Here is an 18,447-nt window from a genome sequence, read left to right as displayed (position 1 = left end):
AAATGATTCCATTTATTCATAAGTGCAGCGTCGCGGCCAGTAAAACACGGGGCGTCGGTGTCACTGAATGAACCTGACAGGAGTCGCAGGGTGTCAGTGCCACTGGAAGGATCCAGGTCTTACTGGGGGAGTTCTGTGAGGCAGAATTACAAGTTTTGTCAATGGAGTCTGGTTCCTTTGTGGAGAGCGTGGGTCAGTTTGTTCAAAGAAAGACAAAGGACACTCCTTAGAGGACAACACCGTCCACATTTCTTCCAGAGAAGGCAGGTGGTTTGATGGAGGAGTAGAGGAAGACGTCTCTATGTCTGAACAGAGAAGGGAGACTGAAATATAATCTTTAATCAGTCCACAACATCAAGAAGTTTGAGCTCAGTGACTGATAACAGGTCGATAGAGACACATTCACTGGAGGAAGAGGACAGAATCAAACAGTCTCCTCCAACAGCAGATAAATATCTGGACACACCGTCCTAATTAAAGCCCCACTCTGTTAAAACTGAAGACTTGTCTTTAGGACGATACGTCCCCAGAAAATGACGTCTCTCTGTTGAGCCTTGTTCTACGCAGCAGTTCATTAATCCTCCGGACTCGTTTCTCCACACCGGACACTGTGCCTGACTCCATCTGCTGCAGGTAAACCTCTGACCCCCCCAACGCACTGAGAAACAGAACAAGCCTTTAAGTTAACGCCGTGAAGCCGTCATCAAAGAGCCGCTTGGCTTCATGCATCAGTCCCAGATCTACGTCATTTGATGTGGTGTTTGTGTCCAGCTGGCTGATGTATATTCAACCCCCCCTCCACCCCCCTCCACCCCCCTCCACCCTGAGGGAAATATGTGGCTGCGCTACCTTCACCGTGTCTGTGTGTTTGGCTCGGGCTGCAGGACAGATACTGGACAATGAGTTTCTGGAGCTTTTGCACCAAGAATAGCAGCAAAAAACAAACAAAAAAAAAAGCAAAACACGCAAAGAAGAAGAATCGTGAGTCAGCTGAACAGAAGCAGAAGCTGCAGGTTTGAGGTGTGTCTCCTTCTACACCGTCTTATAGTTTTATGATGGTGATTTCATGTGATAAAACCGGAGCTATTTGCAGGTTAATTGACATCTGAGCTCTGGACGAACGGGATCTGATTTTGTTTGTGAGGTTTAAGCTTTAACTTCCTGAGACTGAAGCATTTGTTTGGAATTCATGTTCATTTCTTTAAGATAAGAATAAGATCTTTAGGTGTTTGGGATCAGGAAGAGGAATAAAAAAAAATAACTAATCTTTGAATACAAAGTATTTTTTGAAAGAATTAATATGGATATTTCAGCGTATATTACAATTTAATGTGAACCAAAAAACGTCCTCAAACGAGTACACAGCAAAAACAGCTTTACTAGAAAGAAGCAAAATATTCTCATATTCAATCAAATCATCTTGTATTAAGAAAAAAATCTGCCAATTGTTCAAAAATTCTTAAAATAGCCACAAAGCTCTTGTCTCTGAGCGAGACATGTATTTCTTTGATACAAGGATTTTTGCTTTCTTTAAATTCCTTTTTTGCGCTTGTTAATTTGTTAAAGTTCATGTCATATCAAACTAGAAAAGTTAATAAGCATAAATAAACAAGTGACTCTTCGCTAACAAGGCGAAAGTGTCTCCTCCTTATGAGGACAACAGGACTAAATGAAGCAGAATAAGCTGCAACAAACCTAAAAGCTAACGTCCCCGTATGAGGACGCCGGGTCTCAGGAGGTTAAGTTCAAGCAGTAAACAGGTTTTTATCGGATGCCGGAGCACGGAGTCATTTCAGCTCGGATCACGTCTGACGATGCTTCTGCAAACACAGAGAATAAGGCAAAGAAATCCGGCTACACCTCATTCTGTTCCTCCGCTTCTTATTTCTCCCGGAGTACGTTCTCCGGAGCAGGATCTGTGTTTTCTTCTTTGGCTTATGTAAGAGCACAAGCTGCAGCGTACAGATTGGAGGGTTTTTTTTTTTTATTTATTTCATTCTGTGCTCACAAGCTGTGAGGAGGATCCAACAAACCTCAGCAGCCGAGCAGAATTACAGTCAAGAGCTTCCGCTGAAAAGATAAAGCTGCTTCTAATTCGTTTCGTTTTTTTAAATTTCTAAACAACACGTTATTTTCCGTGGTCTAACTTCGTTGTTGTGACATTGTGTCGGTTTTGTATTTGCACGTGCAGCAGAGAGCTGTGGAGTACACATGCAACAAATACAAGTCAAGCAAATACACAATAACAGATGAGAATCACATCGTCAGGAATGAAGCAGCACAAATGACCCGAAGAAATTTAATATTATTAATGCTACACGTCTAAGTAACATTTACACCAATGAATTCAGAACTATGAATTGTCACAAGATGGTCATAATGTTGTGGCTGATTGTGTATATAAGGAACATTTCAGTTTTTAGTTTCCCCTGGAAATGTTTCTGTTGTTGCTTGTACGTCCTCCAGCGTGTTTCTATGTAAATGTTTCTGTATAAAACCAAAAGTCTTGAACTTTAAAGACGTTTCCTCCAAGTTCTAAGCGTCTGGTGGGTTTGTGGTTTTATGAGGAACGTCTGCAGACACAGAGAATACGAGCAGTGTAACACCGTTCTGGTTAACATTTAACAGCCTCTAATCTAACTCGTGAACTTTAAACACTAACAATAAGAATAAAATCGTTCCCTTCAGTCTAACTACTGAGCTCGTCGCACGGCGTCTATTGTTCCCAGCGTGATTCTTCTCTCCCAGACAACATCAGTCACAATAACAGATAATTAGAGGCTGAGATAAAGTCATTAAGCTTTGTTACTTGACTTCAGATGAGTTTTATATTTGTAACCTTCAGGGAGAAATGTCTGTTTTCTACATAACAAACATCATTTAACCGTGGCTGTAAACCTTGAACTGTCTGCGAACGAGGACTGGCTTTATATGAAGATAAATGAACCCTCAGAGTGGGTGGAGCCTAAGTGGAGCCTTAATTCTGCAAAACCTCACGCCTTGAAATAATTTAACAGATTAATTATTTGTGATTTTCCCCCCTGTTGGAAATCTTTAGAGAGACCCTCTAGTGGACGTCATAGGAACTGCACCATTAGACACCCACTCTGTTTATAAAATAACAGAGACTGTATAAAGATGGATGAACAGCTGAACAGCTCCTCTAAAGTGACGCCAAAGCTGGTAGAGCTCCCCCTGGTGCCTGGAGGCTGCAGTGTATGTCATGAGCTCCAACCCCTCCATGTTAGTGGGTGGGACTAAAACACTAAAATACACATCAAATTTTTTTTTTTTTCCAGGTTGGTTTATGTCATTTTAGGTAGTTAATATAATGCTGATGAATGTTCAAGTGTTAATACTTGTTTAAAGTGTTTAAATTTCGTTTTAGTTATTTGATGCTATAGATACAGGATGCGACATAATCACAGCCACCAGTTGCCATGCCAACCGCTCCGTAAAGAGTTCCCATGGAGACGTGGGCGTGGTAAAATAAATAAATAAGTTCAGTGTATAATCCAACTTTTCCTTGTAGCTGGTGGAGTTGGAGCAGAGCGTAGTGTTAGATAAACCAAAACATTAGTGAGTTTGGAGGGAATGTGGGGGCGGAGCTTCAATGTCGTGGCTCCGCCCTCGGGCCGTACTGATCAGACTCTGGATCTGAATGCAAGATGGCGCCGCCCATATCCCCGGGAAAATAGCATCAGTTTGGCCGGCGACAGGAAGTGGAGGCGTGGCGTCCATATTTATATACAGTCTATGCTCTGTCCAACGCTAAGAATCCGTGTGAAACAGGACAAGAAGTTCAAGACAACAACAAATTAAAACCCAAACATAATTTTGATAATTCTGGCTGAATTCAGCTCATTATTTTTTGATCTGCATTAAAACTTGCACCACCTCCAGACTGTGTGAGGGTTTAGTGGCTGAAAAGCCAGATATTTCTCTCAGGAGACGGTAGAGACCAAAGCAGAGCTAAAAATGTAGCCGCGCTGTGATTGTTAGCTACCATTGTTAGAGTCCTGCCGGTGCATGTACCTCCACGTGAACCCGTGTCTGTGGTTTCCAGTGCTGCTGTGCCCCCGGGTCTGGACGTCCCTGGAGAACGGCCGGGTGGCGGCGAAGCCTCCGGGGCCGCCGGTGGAGGGGACGGTGCTTCACTACAGCTGCCACGCCGGCTTCATCCTGGAGGGGAGAAACATCAGCCATTGCACCAAACTGGGGAAGTGGGACGCACCGAAACCCACCTGCCTGTGTGAGTGTCTCAGCCAGCGCGACCCAGTTACACTTCACAGCACAGGGGAGTTAAGGAGGGTGGGATGTTTATCACCCCCCCCATCCTCACCCCCCCCCCAACATGCAGCCGCAGACAGGGAACATCCAACACCAGTGATATGAGTTCATGTTCAGAGCTACAATCAGTCTGAATGTGGAGCTAATTATTCTCATTAATATAATAAACAGAGAATTCATGATTAGGTTTTAGCCACAAGAAGTTCATTAGCTTCATTAGCTTCATTAGCTTCAACAGTCCTGCTCTAAATCTAGTCTCCATGAAGGTTCAGCTGCTTTTATTTTGTGTTTTTATCACACAAAGGGGGGTTTGTTGTACTGTTTAATCGTAGCCTAATTGTACCGACATGTGTTCCTAATATTTTGACATAGTGAAAAGGTGGGAGAGAGAAGGGAGGCATAAAATAAGAGGGGGAGGAATGAAGGACAGAGGGCAGTAAGGAGAGAAAGAATGAAAGAAGGAAGGAAACAGGGAAGGAGGTAAGAAAGGAAACAAGGAGGAAACGTACCAAGGAAGGAAGGAAGGAAGGAAGGAAGGAGCTACCAACCAAAGCCTCTGAAATTATTTTAAAACTAAGCTGGAAAACCTGAAACTTAATGAGGACATGAATGAATGAATGAATGAATGAATGAATGAGTGAGTAAATGAAGGAGTGAGTGAATGAATGGATGAATGAGTGAATGAATGAATAAATGAATGAATGAATGAGTGAGTAAATGAAGGAGTGAGTGAATGAATGGATGAATGAGTGAATGAATGAATAAATGAATGAATGAATGAATGAATGAATGAGTGAGTGAGTGAAAGAAGGAGTGAATGAGTGAGTGAATGAATGAATGAATGGATGAATGAATGAGTGAGTGAATAAATGAATGAGTGAATGAGTGAATGAATGAGTGAATAAATGAATGAGTGAATGAAGGAGTGAATGGATGAATGAATGAGTGAGTAAATGAAGGAGTGAGTGAATGAATGGATGAATGAGTGAATGAATGAATAAATGAGTGAATGAATGAGTGAATGGATGAATGAATGAGTGAGTAAATGAAGGAGTGAGTGAATGAATGGATGAATGAGTGAATGAATGAATAAATGAGTGAATGAATGGATGAAGGAGTGAATGAATGAATGAGTGAATGTGTGAGTGAGTGAGTGAGTGAATGAATGAATGAATGAATGGATGAATGAATGAAGGAGTGAATGGATGAATGAATGAGTGAGTAAATGAATGAATGAATGGATGAATGAATGAATGAATGGATGAATGGATGAATGAATGGATGAATGAATGAGTGAATGAATGAATGAGTGAATGAATGGATGAATGAATGGATGAATGAATGAGTGAATGAATGAGTGAGTGAATGAAGGAGAACAGACTCATTGATGCTTCCCTCTCGTTCTCTCTAATGACAGATGGTGGTTTTTTTTTTTTTTTTTTTTTTTATTACTGTCCGATGTTTAAAAGCCAGAATGAGATAAACGAGGATTTCATTAAAAAAAAAACAAGCAAACAAACACAAGAGGCAGGAGTCACCATGGCAACGGGTGAAGTTGCTATGGGAACGGTGGCGTTAATAATTATAATAAAAAAAAAGGACGAGAGAGGAATTAAAGTAAAATCCTACAAACAGGAACGTGTTGTTTTACTGATATTCTGCATTTTATCCACATTATGAGATGATTTATGATTATTTATATGTTTATATTTATTTTCTTATTATATTGTTATATAACGTTGACTCGAACCCACTCAGAGCTTCATCAGAGTCGCACGGCGCCATCTAGTGGACGAATGACTTTCAGCTTCACTAACTCTCCATCTTTTCTTCTTCTCTCCCTTCGGCCTCAGACGACAGAAACTACACAGGTAAGAAATTTAAACTCTTATCCTCCTACTCTGCTTCCAAACCACAGAACAAACCAAATCAAATTCAACGTAAGACGCCAAAAATCACAATGTAACAGAAGAACAAGTTTAATGTCACTGCACACGAGTTTCAACGAAATTTAGTTGTGTTCACTCGCATTTTTGAAGCAACACGCAACTTTCTGCAGCACAATATGTTCCTGATGCTCCTGAGGGTCTGGTACCACAGTGTGTTTAAAACATTAACTGCAATAAATATAAATAACTGGAAAAATGAGGGTGTTTTAAAACTTTTGACCGGTAGTGTAGATAATAAAATAAAATAAGGTAAAATAAAATAAAATAAAATAAAATAAAATAAAATAAAATAAGGTAAAATAAAATAAAATAAAATAAGGTAAAATAAAATAAAATAAGGTAAAATAAAATAAAATAAAATAAAATAAAATAAGGTAAAATAAAATAAAATAAGGTAAAATAAAAATAATCTTTAAAAAGTAGAAAAGAATGAGGTATTAAGTTAGAATTACAAAACAAATAAACAGTCCAATCTACAGTCCTATTCACCTGGAATATTCAGCATTTATGTACAGATATGAGATATTTAGACATTTTAAAGTGTCTCCGTCCCAAAGTTACGAAACACTCACACACTCATATTAATTAAAATAAAAGGTCACACGCTCTAATATCTGCTCCTTCAGCTTTGGTTCCAGCTGAACTCTCTGTGTTACTGATTCAATAAGAAGGTTTGTTTCCTTCCAGTGTTTTAATTCATTTTCCACCAAGATCTCATACTGATGATTTCAAGATCAGAGATCATTTTATTAATAAAACAAGAATAAGAATGAGGTTGAAGTAAAATCTACAAAAAAAAAATGTACAGTCCAATTTACATAAAAATACAGTAAATAAAACATTTAGTCAACGTGTCCTATGTGCAAACAGAAAAGTAACCAAAGCCCAGCATTCAGATTTTTAATAATGCAGCGTTGGACAGTTCTTAAGCCAGTTTTAGTCGTTTCTAGATGTTTCCTCTGCTTCATGCAGCCAATGATTTGACCCTTCTCCTCCAGACTAACATCTCCTCCACCAGACTAACATCTCCTCCACCAGACTAACATCTCCACCACCAGACTAACATCTTCTCCACCAGACTAACATCTTCTCCTCCACCAGACTAACATCTCCTCCACCAGACTAACATCTTCTCCTCCACCAGACTAACATCTTCTCTAGACTAACATCTTCTCCACCAGACTAACATCTTCTCCTCCACCAGACTAACATCTTCTCCTCCACCAGACTAACATCTTCTCCACCAGACTAACATCTCCTCCACCACCAGACTAACATCTCCTCCACCAGACTAACATCTCCTCCTCCACCAGACTAACATCTTCTCCACCAGACTAACATCTTCTCCACCAGACTAACATCTTCTCCTCCACCAGACTAACATCTTCTCCACCAGACTAACATCTTCTCCACCAGACTAACATCTTCTCCACCACCAGACTAACATCTCCTCCACCCTGGGATGTGTCTGTACACATGGTTGTTCATCACTTGGACTTAAATAACTTGTCTCCGGCTGCAGGATAATTATCTATGCATTAATTATCCAATAGGAGGCTCCTACCTGTTGGCTGAGTTAAGGACAATTAATCTTTTTAACACTTTACTCTGTGGCTCAGTAAGTAAAATATGTGTTTTACTGACACATCTTTGGCCCTGACGTGATTTTATTTGACTGGACTGGATCATAGAAATAAAACTAAATTAAAAACAATACTTCAGGTAGTTTTAACGTGAGGCTGCAGTTCGTCCTGTGGCCACCGGGAGGCAGCATTGCTCCATTAATTAAATAGTTCAAGAAATCTCTTCTTTCATGACATTTCCTCACTTTCCTCATCACTAAATCTAGAATATTGTTATCTTTTCTCTTTAAATGAGACACTAAACATTCAGGCATCACATCAAAGAGCTGGAACAAAATTTAACCCGTACAAATAAACCGAAATCACAATTTTACGGAGAAACAACTATCTTCATCAACCCTTTTATCGTCTCATTATTTCTCTTTTTCATCACATTCGTCCAGAATTAAACATATATAAGATTTTTAAACAGATTAATACTCAAAAATTCTTCCTCTTTAACCTTTATATTCTTATCATTCCACCCTTTTTACGAAATAAATCCTTTTTCTAAGGACGTAGCCAAAGTAACTGAACGCTGTTGATGAACATGTTGCAGCTCATTCATGGTCTCGTCTCTTTTTAAAAACCAAGACTCTGAAGTTTCCAGAATCAACATTTTCTTTGAAACATAAATGTGTTGGTTGAATCCTACAGTGACTTTTATGAATGAAGCCAGTAGAAAATGACACATTGCATCATGCAGCGTTTACTCAAACACAGCTGGTGTCCAGAGGAATTTAAAGTTAGAGGGTTAAAGTCTATATGTGTGTTTGTGTATTAAATCAGACGATCGGAAGGACTTGCAACCGTATTTTTATGTCGGCGTCATCACAGGCAACAAGTCAATACAACATAACTAAAGCTAGGTTTGCTCTAGCGGTTGCTAACTACACATATGTAGCTGAGCAGTTCTAGAATCTGCACGTAATTCTTATTTAGTGTAATAATAAATAGTAAATAGAATTTAGAGGTAAGTTCCAAGGGAATTCATTGGTTCAGAAACATTTTTATGGTCGATGTCGTCATTTTTAGCCACTCCAACGGTTGTCGGTGATGCAGGAAGACTAAAACAATTATCTTGCAAAACAACTTTGCACACTTGCACAGATTTTTTTTTAAAAGCAAACCCTGTCTCTCATCTGAGCATCTGTGGTCTGAGTTTGAAGTTTGAAGCGCTTGTCTTTAGTCTGTTGTTGCTCGTGTCTGCGATGGAAGGAAAACTTTTATCTACTATCATCTGACAGTGAGATAATACGCTCACTCAGCCTCCTCTGGTTAAAACAAAGGGTCGACACACGGACACATCTGCTCCTCAGCTCCACCACCGACCACCATGATGCTGCACAGTTACATCACATCACACTCGTTCCCTGTGAGCTCGGTGTGTCTCCATGTGTCGCTGTATTCAAGTAAAAAAAAAAGAAACTCTTTTCCAAATGTCACAGACAAACACAGAATTACCAACGCAGCAGAGAAACAGCGTTTCCTCAAATAGATATTTTTCCATCCAGTGTCTCAGCGCTGACCTCCTCCTGGCTCTGCTCTCTGTCTCCACCGCCCACTCGCTGCCTCCTCAGCGGGAGAAAGGTTAATACCCTGCTCCTCTGCTCCTGTCTGGGTCTGCTCTCCCCCATGAGTGTGAGGAAGAGGAGGAGATGCAGCAGGATTACATCTACTAGCTTCCTCTCTGCTCCCTGGAGCCGCCTCCGTCACCGCGCAGCTAGAAAAATAGAGATTTTTACAGGTGCAGACGATTCTGTTCAATCGTCAGTTTGATGCTGTGAGTCTTTCAGACTTTTAGGATGCAAATAAAACAGGAAACTATCTATTGTTTGGGAAAAGGAATATTCTGCCCCTGTGAAACCGGTCTGAGTCTCTTTATTCCCACTGAGTGTTTTTTTACGGAGCATTTTAATCCGGTTTGAGCTTCTAAACCAAATATATTTGGCTCCATGTGAATCGTACCTGCTCCCCGATCTTAAAGTGAAACGAGTCAGTGGTGTTCTGGGTTTTGTTGTATCGGGCCGTAACCTCCAGGTCTGAGACATGAAGCTCATGTGGAAGTGCAAAAAACTGCAGTTCATCGAGTGGCCACTAGAGGCTCCAAAAGGGGGCAGATTCCCATAGAGCCCCATGTTAAAAAGCCCAACTTTACAGCGTTATTAAACATGTTTACAGCCTGGTTCATAAAACGTTTTGGTCTCAATAGTTTATTTCACTAATCATGACGACTGTACAGGGGGTGATTTATTCGTTTGTTTTTTGTTAAGGCTTAAAATTCTGCATAATTAAGTGCGTTTCTGGCTTTCAGTGACCGGTAGCCTGAGCTAACTGGTAGCAGCGCGTTGATCCCACACGACCCCCCATGTCCATATCTGGAAAATCCACGTATGGGTGGAATAAAACTCTTCCAACATGGCGACCGCAGGCTCCGCCCAGAATTCAATGATGGGTTTGTCCATATATACAGGTACCAATGTGTGATACCTGACAACCTGGCAACCCAACCCGAACGCCCCCCCATAGGAGCCTGTCACATACGTCACTGACCACGTCCAATCACGTTTTCATGCTGCGTCATGAATCCAGAACTCTTATATCTGACTCTCAGCAGCTGTAACAGTAATAACATCGTTCTTTAAATGTAGAGAATCTAAAATCCGTCGTATTTCTTATTATTATATTCCAGGTAAAAAGTCTGACCTTTATCTTTTACTGATTAAAAGGATGCAACCAGCTGAGGGTCCCCTGAAGAGAGTCAATAATGCCACATGTGGCAGCTTGATATGAATTATATTATATATATGAACTGAAATTATTGACAGCGATGTGTAAACTCAGCTAAAGAGAACAGGACGCGTCGTAAAACATGCAATAAAATGTAAGAAGGAGACGCAGCTCTCCATCGGTCAGAAACGTTTCTGTGGAGCAGGAGGAGGAGAAGGAGGAGAAGGAGGAGGAGGAGGAGGAGGAGGAGCTGATCGCTGATGGAAAACATTGCTGACGTGAAGAAGCTCTGAACTAACAGCTCCAGTGCTGAAGTCATTTACACTGAAGGAGCAAACAGATGCTGAGATATTCTCACATCACACTTTTTTTTTTTTGTGATAATTAGAAATATGTTCTCTGGTTTAACCTCCTGAGACCGAAGCTTTTATTCAGTTTGCATTTTTAATTACTTGTATAAAAAACTAAGCATCATCTTTCAACAGGAAGTAGTAGCTTCTGAACTCACATGTCCTCACATGTGGACACTGGGATTCTTTCATTATTTATCTTATAATAAAGCCACTCAGTGTGAAACAAAATATAAAACTATTTTAATACCTGAAACGAGTACTTGCTAATTAGCAACGTGATAAAAATTTGTTAAATTTTCATGACACATCAAACTAGAAACGTTAATAAGCATAAATAAATACATTTTAACCTTTGCTTCCACTAGATGGCAGACCAAAGCGTCCACTAATGAGGACAACGGCTTTAAATGACTTAATGTCCACATACGAGGACGCTGGGCTTCACATTTCTCTCCTAAAACCTCACTTCTTCTTTTTAAAGCAGACGAGTTCCAAAGATTTTGGCAGCTTTTCCTTTTTTACTTTATTTTTTACAGCTACATTAATATAAACAAAACCAAGTTAGTTCCTTCTGACACATATTTTTACAGTTGAGCAATAACTGTATTCTCCTTAACTCCAGGCCGATCCTGCAGCGTGATGCATTCCTCTAATAACCGAGATGCTGCAGCGCGCCGTGAGCTGCTGCAGGACAAATTATGTAATGATGAGCCCGTCTCTAACTTAGCGCTTTCACCACCGCATGATATACACGTCTCTGGCTACGGTGGCCGAGAGTTCAGCTCCTAAATAAACTCCGGTCCTTCTAACAATCCCGGCCTGTAAAGTATAAATCTTGAGTTTTTCGCTCAGTCAGACAAACAGCTCGCGGATTTAAAGACTCCGGATGCAGCGCGCACGGTGATGCACAGTCAGCGCGGTGAAAAACCCTGATTGATTTTACACAATATATTCTGTCAGAGCGTTTTTTCGTAAAGATGTGGATTGCCTCGTGAGTAATGAGCGCTCTGCAGGTGGAGGAGGAGGAGAACGGTGGAAGTGAAAAGCTGTGAAGGACGCCTGCAGACACACACACAGTGCAGGTGCTCTCATTAAAGAGGCCCAGCAACATGTTCCAGGTCTCAGCTAATGCGTCCTCCGAGCGCAGCCTCCGCCGCCGCCACCGCCGCGGGGGGGCTGTTAACGCTGCGCTGCCCGGCCGCTACCTGCTGGCTGCAGGCTGAAGGAGCAAACAGGATCTAAAGTTCACAGCTGAATAATTGATGGTGCGTCGGAGGGGTCACAGGGTGGCGGGCGAGGAAGAGGAGGCGGAACTGGAAGGCAAATGCCAGGAGATGATCGGCGCACTCAGCCTGTGAGGGCTTGTTAGCGGCTGGATGTGAATAGCTCTCTGCTGCACGGAGACATCCAGATAATGAGATTTAGGTAATGAACCAGGATTATGTAACATCACCCAGCTACGGAGGGTTTTTTTTTTTTTAATTTAGACTGGAGGAATAATGGTCTTCTCCCGGAGTCGTTTTCAAAAGGGACGCTAACATTACGCTGCAATTACAGCGCTGACACCAGAGGAGCAAAAAACAAGAGCGTAAAACGGAACAAGAGCGTGTCAATAATCCAGATGAGCCTCCTCCATGATGGCTGCCACCACCACAACGAGCTGTTAACCTTTCACTGAGGACTGGGGTGGCAAACATACGGCCTGCAGGCCAAAACCGGGCCACTGTGGCCCCGCGGGGATGAATATGCAACATAGAAAACATTAGCAGCAACATTATTAGCAATAAAAGCAATATTATCAGAGCTAAAGGCGTCAGAAGCAACAGGCTTCAGCCAATGTTTCAGCCTGGACCACGTCACCGAGGAGCCTCACATATAAAATACATAAAGGTTGCAGCATAAACAATAGAGTTTAATAATAACTTAACTTTCCTCCTTATCAGCTGATTACTACACAGATGTGATGCCCTAGTTTTTCTTAAGAGTTTTCAGGTTTTTCTTTAAATTTTTTTGCATTAAAGATGTAGAAATCGTTATCTGGAGGTTATTTTTGCTGTTGTGTTAGTGGCCCAGGCTGCATGTGGCTCCTGAGACGTTAAAATGCAAAGTCACACAGAGTTTAAAGAACCTGGAGCATAGACCGTATATAAATATGACGCTCACACATCAAAACGCTCCACACTTCTTCCAGACTCACTCGTGTTTTAGTGTTTTCGTTTAATTAATTCCACCCTCTGCTCCACCTCCAGCAGCTACGAGGAAATGTCGGATTATACACTGAACTTAATTTTTAAAAAATGTTCTCATGGTCCCGCTTTGTTGACGCTGGTATGTAAAATACAGAGAGACCAGGAAAATTGGGGATTATCAGCTCAAATTAAGAACAATTGGACTCAACAATGATTTATATGAACTATCAAATAACAAATGATCCATGAACCAGAAATCAGTTCTCCTGATATTTATATGGACCTGATTCCAACACCAGGAAATACGACACTGATACTAAAGTATGACCTTTAGGTTCTTTATACGACAACAGCTCCACCAGCTTTTTACCAGAGGAACCTTATTAGGAGAAGGGGATTAGTTTCAGTTCTGATAAATGTAGCTAAATAAAAGATGCTAACGCTAAGAGCTTTACTGAGAGGTAACGTTAGCCATAACAATACTGTAGCGTTAAAAGGATGAAATATTCAGTTTGTTGTGGGAACTGAAATAGTTATTGTCGGCCGTAACCACGACAAATACAGTTTAGACGCTATTAAAGTCTATGATTCAAGCTAATGCTGCTAATCTCCATGCTCATCTTTAGCCACTTGGTGTCCGTAACCATGGAGACTTCCACTTCCTGTAACATCACATGCGCATCAAATACAAAACTCATATAAAACATTGTGACTTGAACATGTATCTACATTAAATCAACTTCCTAAAATGACAGAAACCGTCCTTAAAAAAGGACAGAAACCGTCCTCTCATTAAAGACAATCATCAGTATTTAAAAGATGAACCTGAACGGAGTCGACCGAGTCTCCAGAGATGTGAAAGCGTCACTTTCGAGCCGTCCCAGCGGCGCGATCCGGCACTTTAAAGTGATTCAGCGAACAGACGGGTGGAAGCAGCAGGTGCTCGGTTCCCCCTTCACTTCGCCACTCAGACGGAGGACGTGGAATCAGCCGTGATTGATGCCGCCGTTTCTTTCTGCTGATTTCTCAGAGCAGCTCCTGCAGCAGCGTTTTTTATGGACTCTGGGAGGAGATGAAATATGAACCGGTGGCGGCGGCGGCGGCGGCGGCGGTGGTGGTGGTTACAGACCAGATTGTGCGGCGGCGTAGTTCTTAGACGGAGTTATTAATCAAACAGCAGGTCAAACTGCACCAGACCTGAACTTTGAACGTGTGGTTATTGTCACAATAAAACAAAAGCAAGTTCTCACGTTAGAGTTTCTTGTGTTTTAGGGGACGAGCAGCTGCAGAAACGTCATCATAATTTACTGGAGGAGGTTTAAAACCAATGATAAACCACAGTGTGTTTTTAAATGTTGGATTCTTCGTTCTCTGGTTAGTTTCATCCTCAGAGTTTTACTCTGAGCTCCACCACGTCCTCCGCAGGGACGGGTCTGGTTCCGGTTAATCTGATACTGAAGCCAGGTCTCTGTGGCAGCTGCTCCTCTTTCATTCGTAATGATGGAAACCACACATTCAGACTCCATCCGTTCATCATCAGGTCCAGGTTCATCCATGTGTTTCTTGGTCTGAGCAGCTCTTCTTCCTTCTCCTCTTCATCTTCTCCGTCGCCTCTTTCATCTTCACTTTCTTCTTCATCTTCTTTGTGTTTGTTTTCTTCTTCCTTTTCTTCTTCTTCATCTTTGCAGCATTTTGATGAAATTAAAGTGGAATGTCATCCCAACTAGAAAACAGACCGACTGAAAATCTACATTTAATAACAATTTCACTTCGTCCTGTGACAAACAGGAGGAGCAGAGAATCTTTACATTCACAGCTAATTCGACTTTCCTCGTCCCAGTTTACATGCAACAGAGAAAATCCAACAACTGACGTGAACATGTCCTTCTCCTCCTCCACACTAGGGGGCGATATGTGTCTTTTCAGCGGGTTAATACGGCTCCTTTCTGGTTGACCTATTGTGTTATATAGTAAACAAGAGTTCGTTCGTGTGTCAGACCGACATTTAAACAACAACCAGATAAAAAACAGTTCAGCTTTTTTAATGTGTGCGCTACTTCCGGTGCAGATAGATGGCGCTGTTCCCTCAGGTGGATCTATTTATTTACCTCCTTCTTCTTCTTCTTCTTTCTTGGATGTTTTTGGTCCGGGTCATAAGCCAGAGCAGCGGTTGTGGAGCATGCGCACACGCAGTGTCCAGTTAAAGTCGGATTAAGACAATAATTAGTTTTTTTCTCCCCCGTCTCTTTCTATCTCTCCCCCTCTCTCTCTACCTCCCCTCTCTCTATATATCTCCCTCCCTCCTCTCTCCTCTCTCTCTCTGTGCTGCAGTGGATCAGACGCAGAGCTCTCTCTCTCCCTCCCTCTCCCTCTCTCTCCCCCTCTGTCTCTCTCTCTCTGACTCGCTCGCTTCTTCTTTCCGTTTCATCCGCTGGAGCGCGGCTGCGTTAGAGGGAGATGATGGAGGAGACGTAGCTGCTGTGTCTCTCTCTTCACGGTCCAGCCGCGTCTTCTTTTTGTCCTCGCGTCCTTTCCTGCGCCTCCTCCTCCTCCTCCTCCTGCGTCTCGTCCGGAGGCTCCGGTGAAAGGACGGAGCTGATGCCGAGCGGAGCTCCGCGCCTGGTCCTGGTCCGGGTCCGGGTCCGGGTCCGGGTCGACCCCGGCGGAGTGTGAGGAGGAGCCGGGTTAAAGCACCGGGGCTCGCGTTGAAACTTGTCCGCCCCTCACGTGATCGTCCACGTCCCGTCGTGTTTAATTAACGGATCGCGATGAGAAAACCCGCGGGATTCAGCTGCTAAACGCGTCCAGTTAAAAGTCTGAACAGCTGCTTCCACAACATCTCAGACACGTGTTGACTTCGCTTCGCATTCACTCGTGTAAACCGGCTCCGGTTCACTCACCTTGAAGCATGAGGGCGCCGCTCCTCCTCCTCCTCCGGCCGTGTCTCACGCTCCTTCTCCTCCTCTGTCCTCGCTCCTCCTCCGCAGGGAAGAAGAAGCTGTACATCGGGGCGCTGTTCCCCATGAGCGGGGGGTGGCCCGGCGGCCAGGCGTGCATGCCCTCCGCCCAGATGGCCCTGGACCTGGTCAACAACCGGAGCGACATCCTGCCCGACTACGAGCTGGAGCTGATCCACTACGACAGCATGGTGAGTGCATGAGGAGAGGGGAGGAGAGGAGGGGAGGAGAGGGGAGGAGAGGGGAGGAGGAGGCGCGCGCAAGAGTGATGTGCGGATGTGTGGTGTCGTCTCATGATGGAGCGGACTCCTGTCATCACACTGTGTGATCAGGTCTTTGCTGTTTCCTCTTCAAATCAAACATTTTATTTATTTATTAGAGAAGCAGCTTTGGTTCCTGGTTCCATCCCCACTCTGTCCGTGTCCGTGATGTGTCTCTAACGGACTGAAACTTTTCCTGAAGTCCTCCCTCCCTCCTTCTCTCTCTCCCCCTCGGTCCTGTTTGTGGTGAATGAACACCCCCCCCCCCCCCCCCCCACATGCTGCTGCGTTGCTCATCAATCATTAATCACGGTGATATTTTAAAATGTCACCATTATCAACCACTGTAAATCCAATATTCAACCCCCAGCTGCTTTCATTACTCCCCTCCCACCTCCCACTAGCAAACCACCCACCCACTACCCCCCACCCCATCCCACCTCCACTCCCCCCCGTGGACTTAAACGATTTATCTGAAAAAAGAAAAAATCTCATTTGTTTCCGTGTCCTACTTGTTATTCTGAAAGTTTCTCCTCTTAAATGAGCTGTTTTTCTTCACAGCAGCCGAGTCCTAGACACATAAAACTAGCTGCCCCCCGTCCCCCGTCCCCCCTCCCTCCTCCGGGCCTCCTCCTGTCCAGGCTGGTTATCAATCTTGCTGCAGGACAGACGCCCGGAGAGGAGCTGGTGGTTTTTTTTTTTTGGGGTGGGGGGCACGGCGCGGTTAAGCGCTTAGAAATGTTGCTACGAGCTTTGTTCTGATTGGTGTACGTGGCTCTGCATTGGAATCCTGTTAAACAGAACAGAGGAGAGGGAGAGGATGTGTGGCGGCGAGAGAAAGAGGCAGCGTTGTCATGGCAACACTCTCGAAGCAAACCACCAGAAACAAACAAGGGCTATTTATTTATTTATTTTTTCCCCAGCTCTGTGAGAATATGTGTGCAGATTCATACGCTGGGAGGATGTATGAGGAGCTGCTCTTTGCAATCAAATCCTAAACAGATCAAATACTGTGTGTGAGTGTGTGTGTGTGTGTGTGTGTGTGTGTGTGTGTGTGTGTGTGCGCGTCCTCCGATTACAAGTGTTGAGCAGGCAGCTGCAGACGTTGCTGCCAAACACAGAGACACAGATAAAGAGCAGGGAGCAGATTTCAGAGGGATTGGAAAGCATCGGTCCTCGTGGCTCCGGGAGTCGAAAAATATACGAGTAGATCCTCTGAAAAGGAAGAGAGATGCTCAGGGGCTGAGCGGTGGGACGAGAAAACGTACATCACTGTATTCTTTCTACGTTTTCTACTGGTTAATGCAGCAGATTGACTGAGGATGGAGCACGTTACTGTGATGATGAGTAAATATTGTAAAATAATCCCAGTAAAAGAGGTTTAAGAACTAAATGTTGTCAAGATGAAATGAAGAAACAGGGACAGTTTCATTTATTTTGACATATTTATTCATATTTATTCATATTTGAGTGTATCATCATTTTGTCTGTTTAAAATCAGTTATAACCAATCACCACGTGGCATTTTTACGGAAACATTCTTCTAAATATCATATGTACAATTCAGTAAATTTAAAGTCATTTATACATTATAGTAACACTGTTAACATGAGATAAATCTACACTTGACTCAAACACTTCTTCATATATAATAACTAATAAAGAGGAGGGAGAACAAACCGTGGAGCAGGTCATGTGATCTGGATTAACTCACTTCCTTCAGACGTGGAATTTAATATTTTTATAATCATAATAAATAATAATAATAATAATTAATATTTCTGTAATTGTAACTTTCTTGGAAACACTGTATAAAATTTGATATTTTGCCAAAAGACAAATATCTGTCATGATTATCTCAACTTAACAAAAAGACACAATCATTTTCATTTAATTATTGAGCTAATTAGAAGCTGGTTGTTATTTATTTAGTGACATTTTAGTGAAATCTGGTCATTTTTATTAATGAGCGATAGTTTCCATAATTCAGACATGATCATAATGAACATAAAACACGTTTTTCCTTTTGAATATTAATAAATAATTTATTTATCCCATGGACTTAAAAAGTCCCTTAATTATATGTCGACCCTTTAA

At 42.4% G+C, this 18,447-nt stretch overlaps 1 protein-coding gene across 1 annotated transcript in view; it reads left to right on the top strand.

Annotated features, from left to right (window-relative positions):
• Nucleotides 1-18,447, top strand: part of gabbr1a (gamma-aminobutyric acid (GABA) B receptor, 1a) — an 80,323-nt gene that overhangs the window by 9,850 nt on the left and 52,026 nt on the right. Inside the window, exons 5-7 of the mRNA XM_047599824.1 lie at nucleotides 4,067-4,252; nucleotides 6,144-6,161; nucleotides 16,121-16,281. Of these exons, the coding sequence (XP_047455780.1) occupies nucleotides 4,067-4,252; nucleotides 6,144-6,161; nucleotides 16,121-16,281 (365 nt within the window). The remainder of the gene's footprint in view (nucleotides 1-4,066; nucleotides 4,253-6,143; nucleotides 6,162-16,120; nucleotides 16,282-18,447) is intronic.

This window comes from Mugil cephalus, chromosome 11 (genome assembly GCF_022458985.1).
Source record: "Mugil cephalus isolate CIBA_MC_2020 chromosome 11, CIBA_Mcephalus_1.1, whole genome shotgun sequence".
Classification (NCBI taxonomy): domain Eukaryota; kingdom Metazoa; phylum Chordata; class Actinopteri; order Mugiliformes; family Mugilidae; genus Mugil; species Mugil cephalus.
The sequence above is the reverse complement of the archived record's forward strand: the minus strand, read 5'-3'. Positions and strand labels throughout refer to the sequence as shown.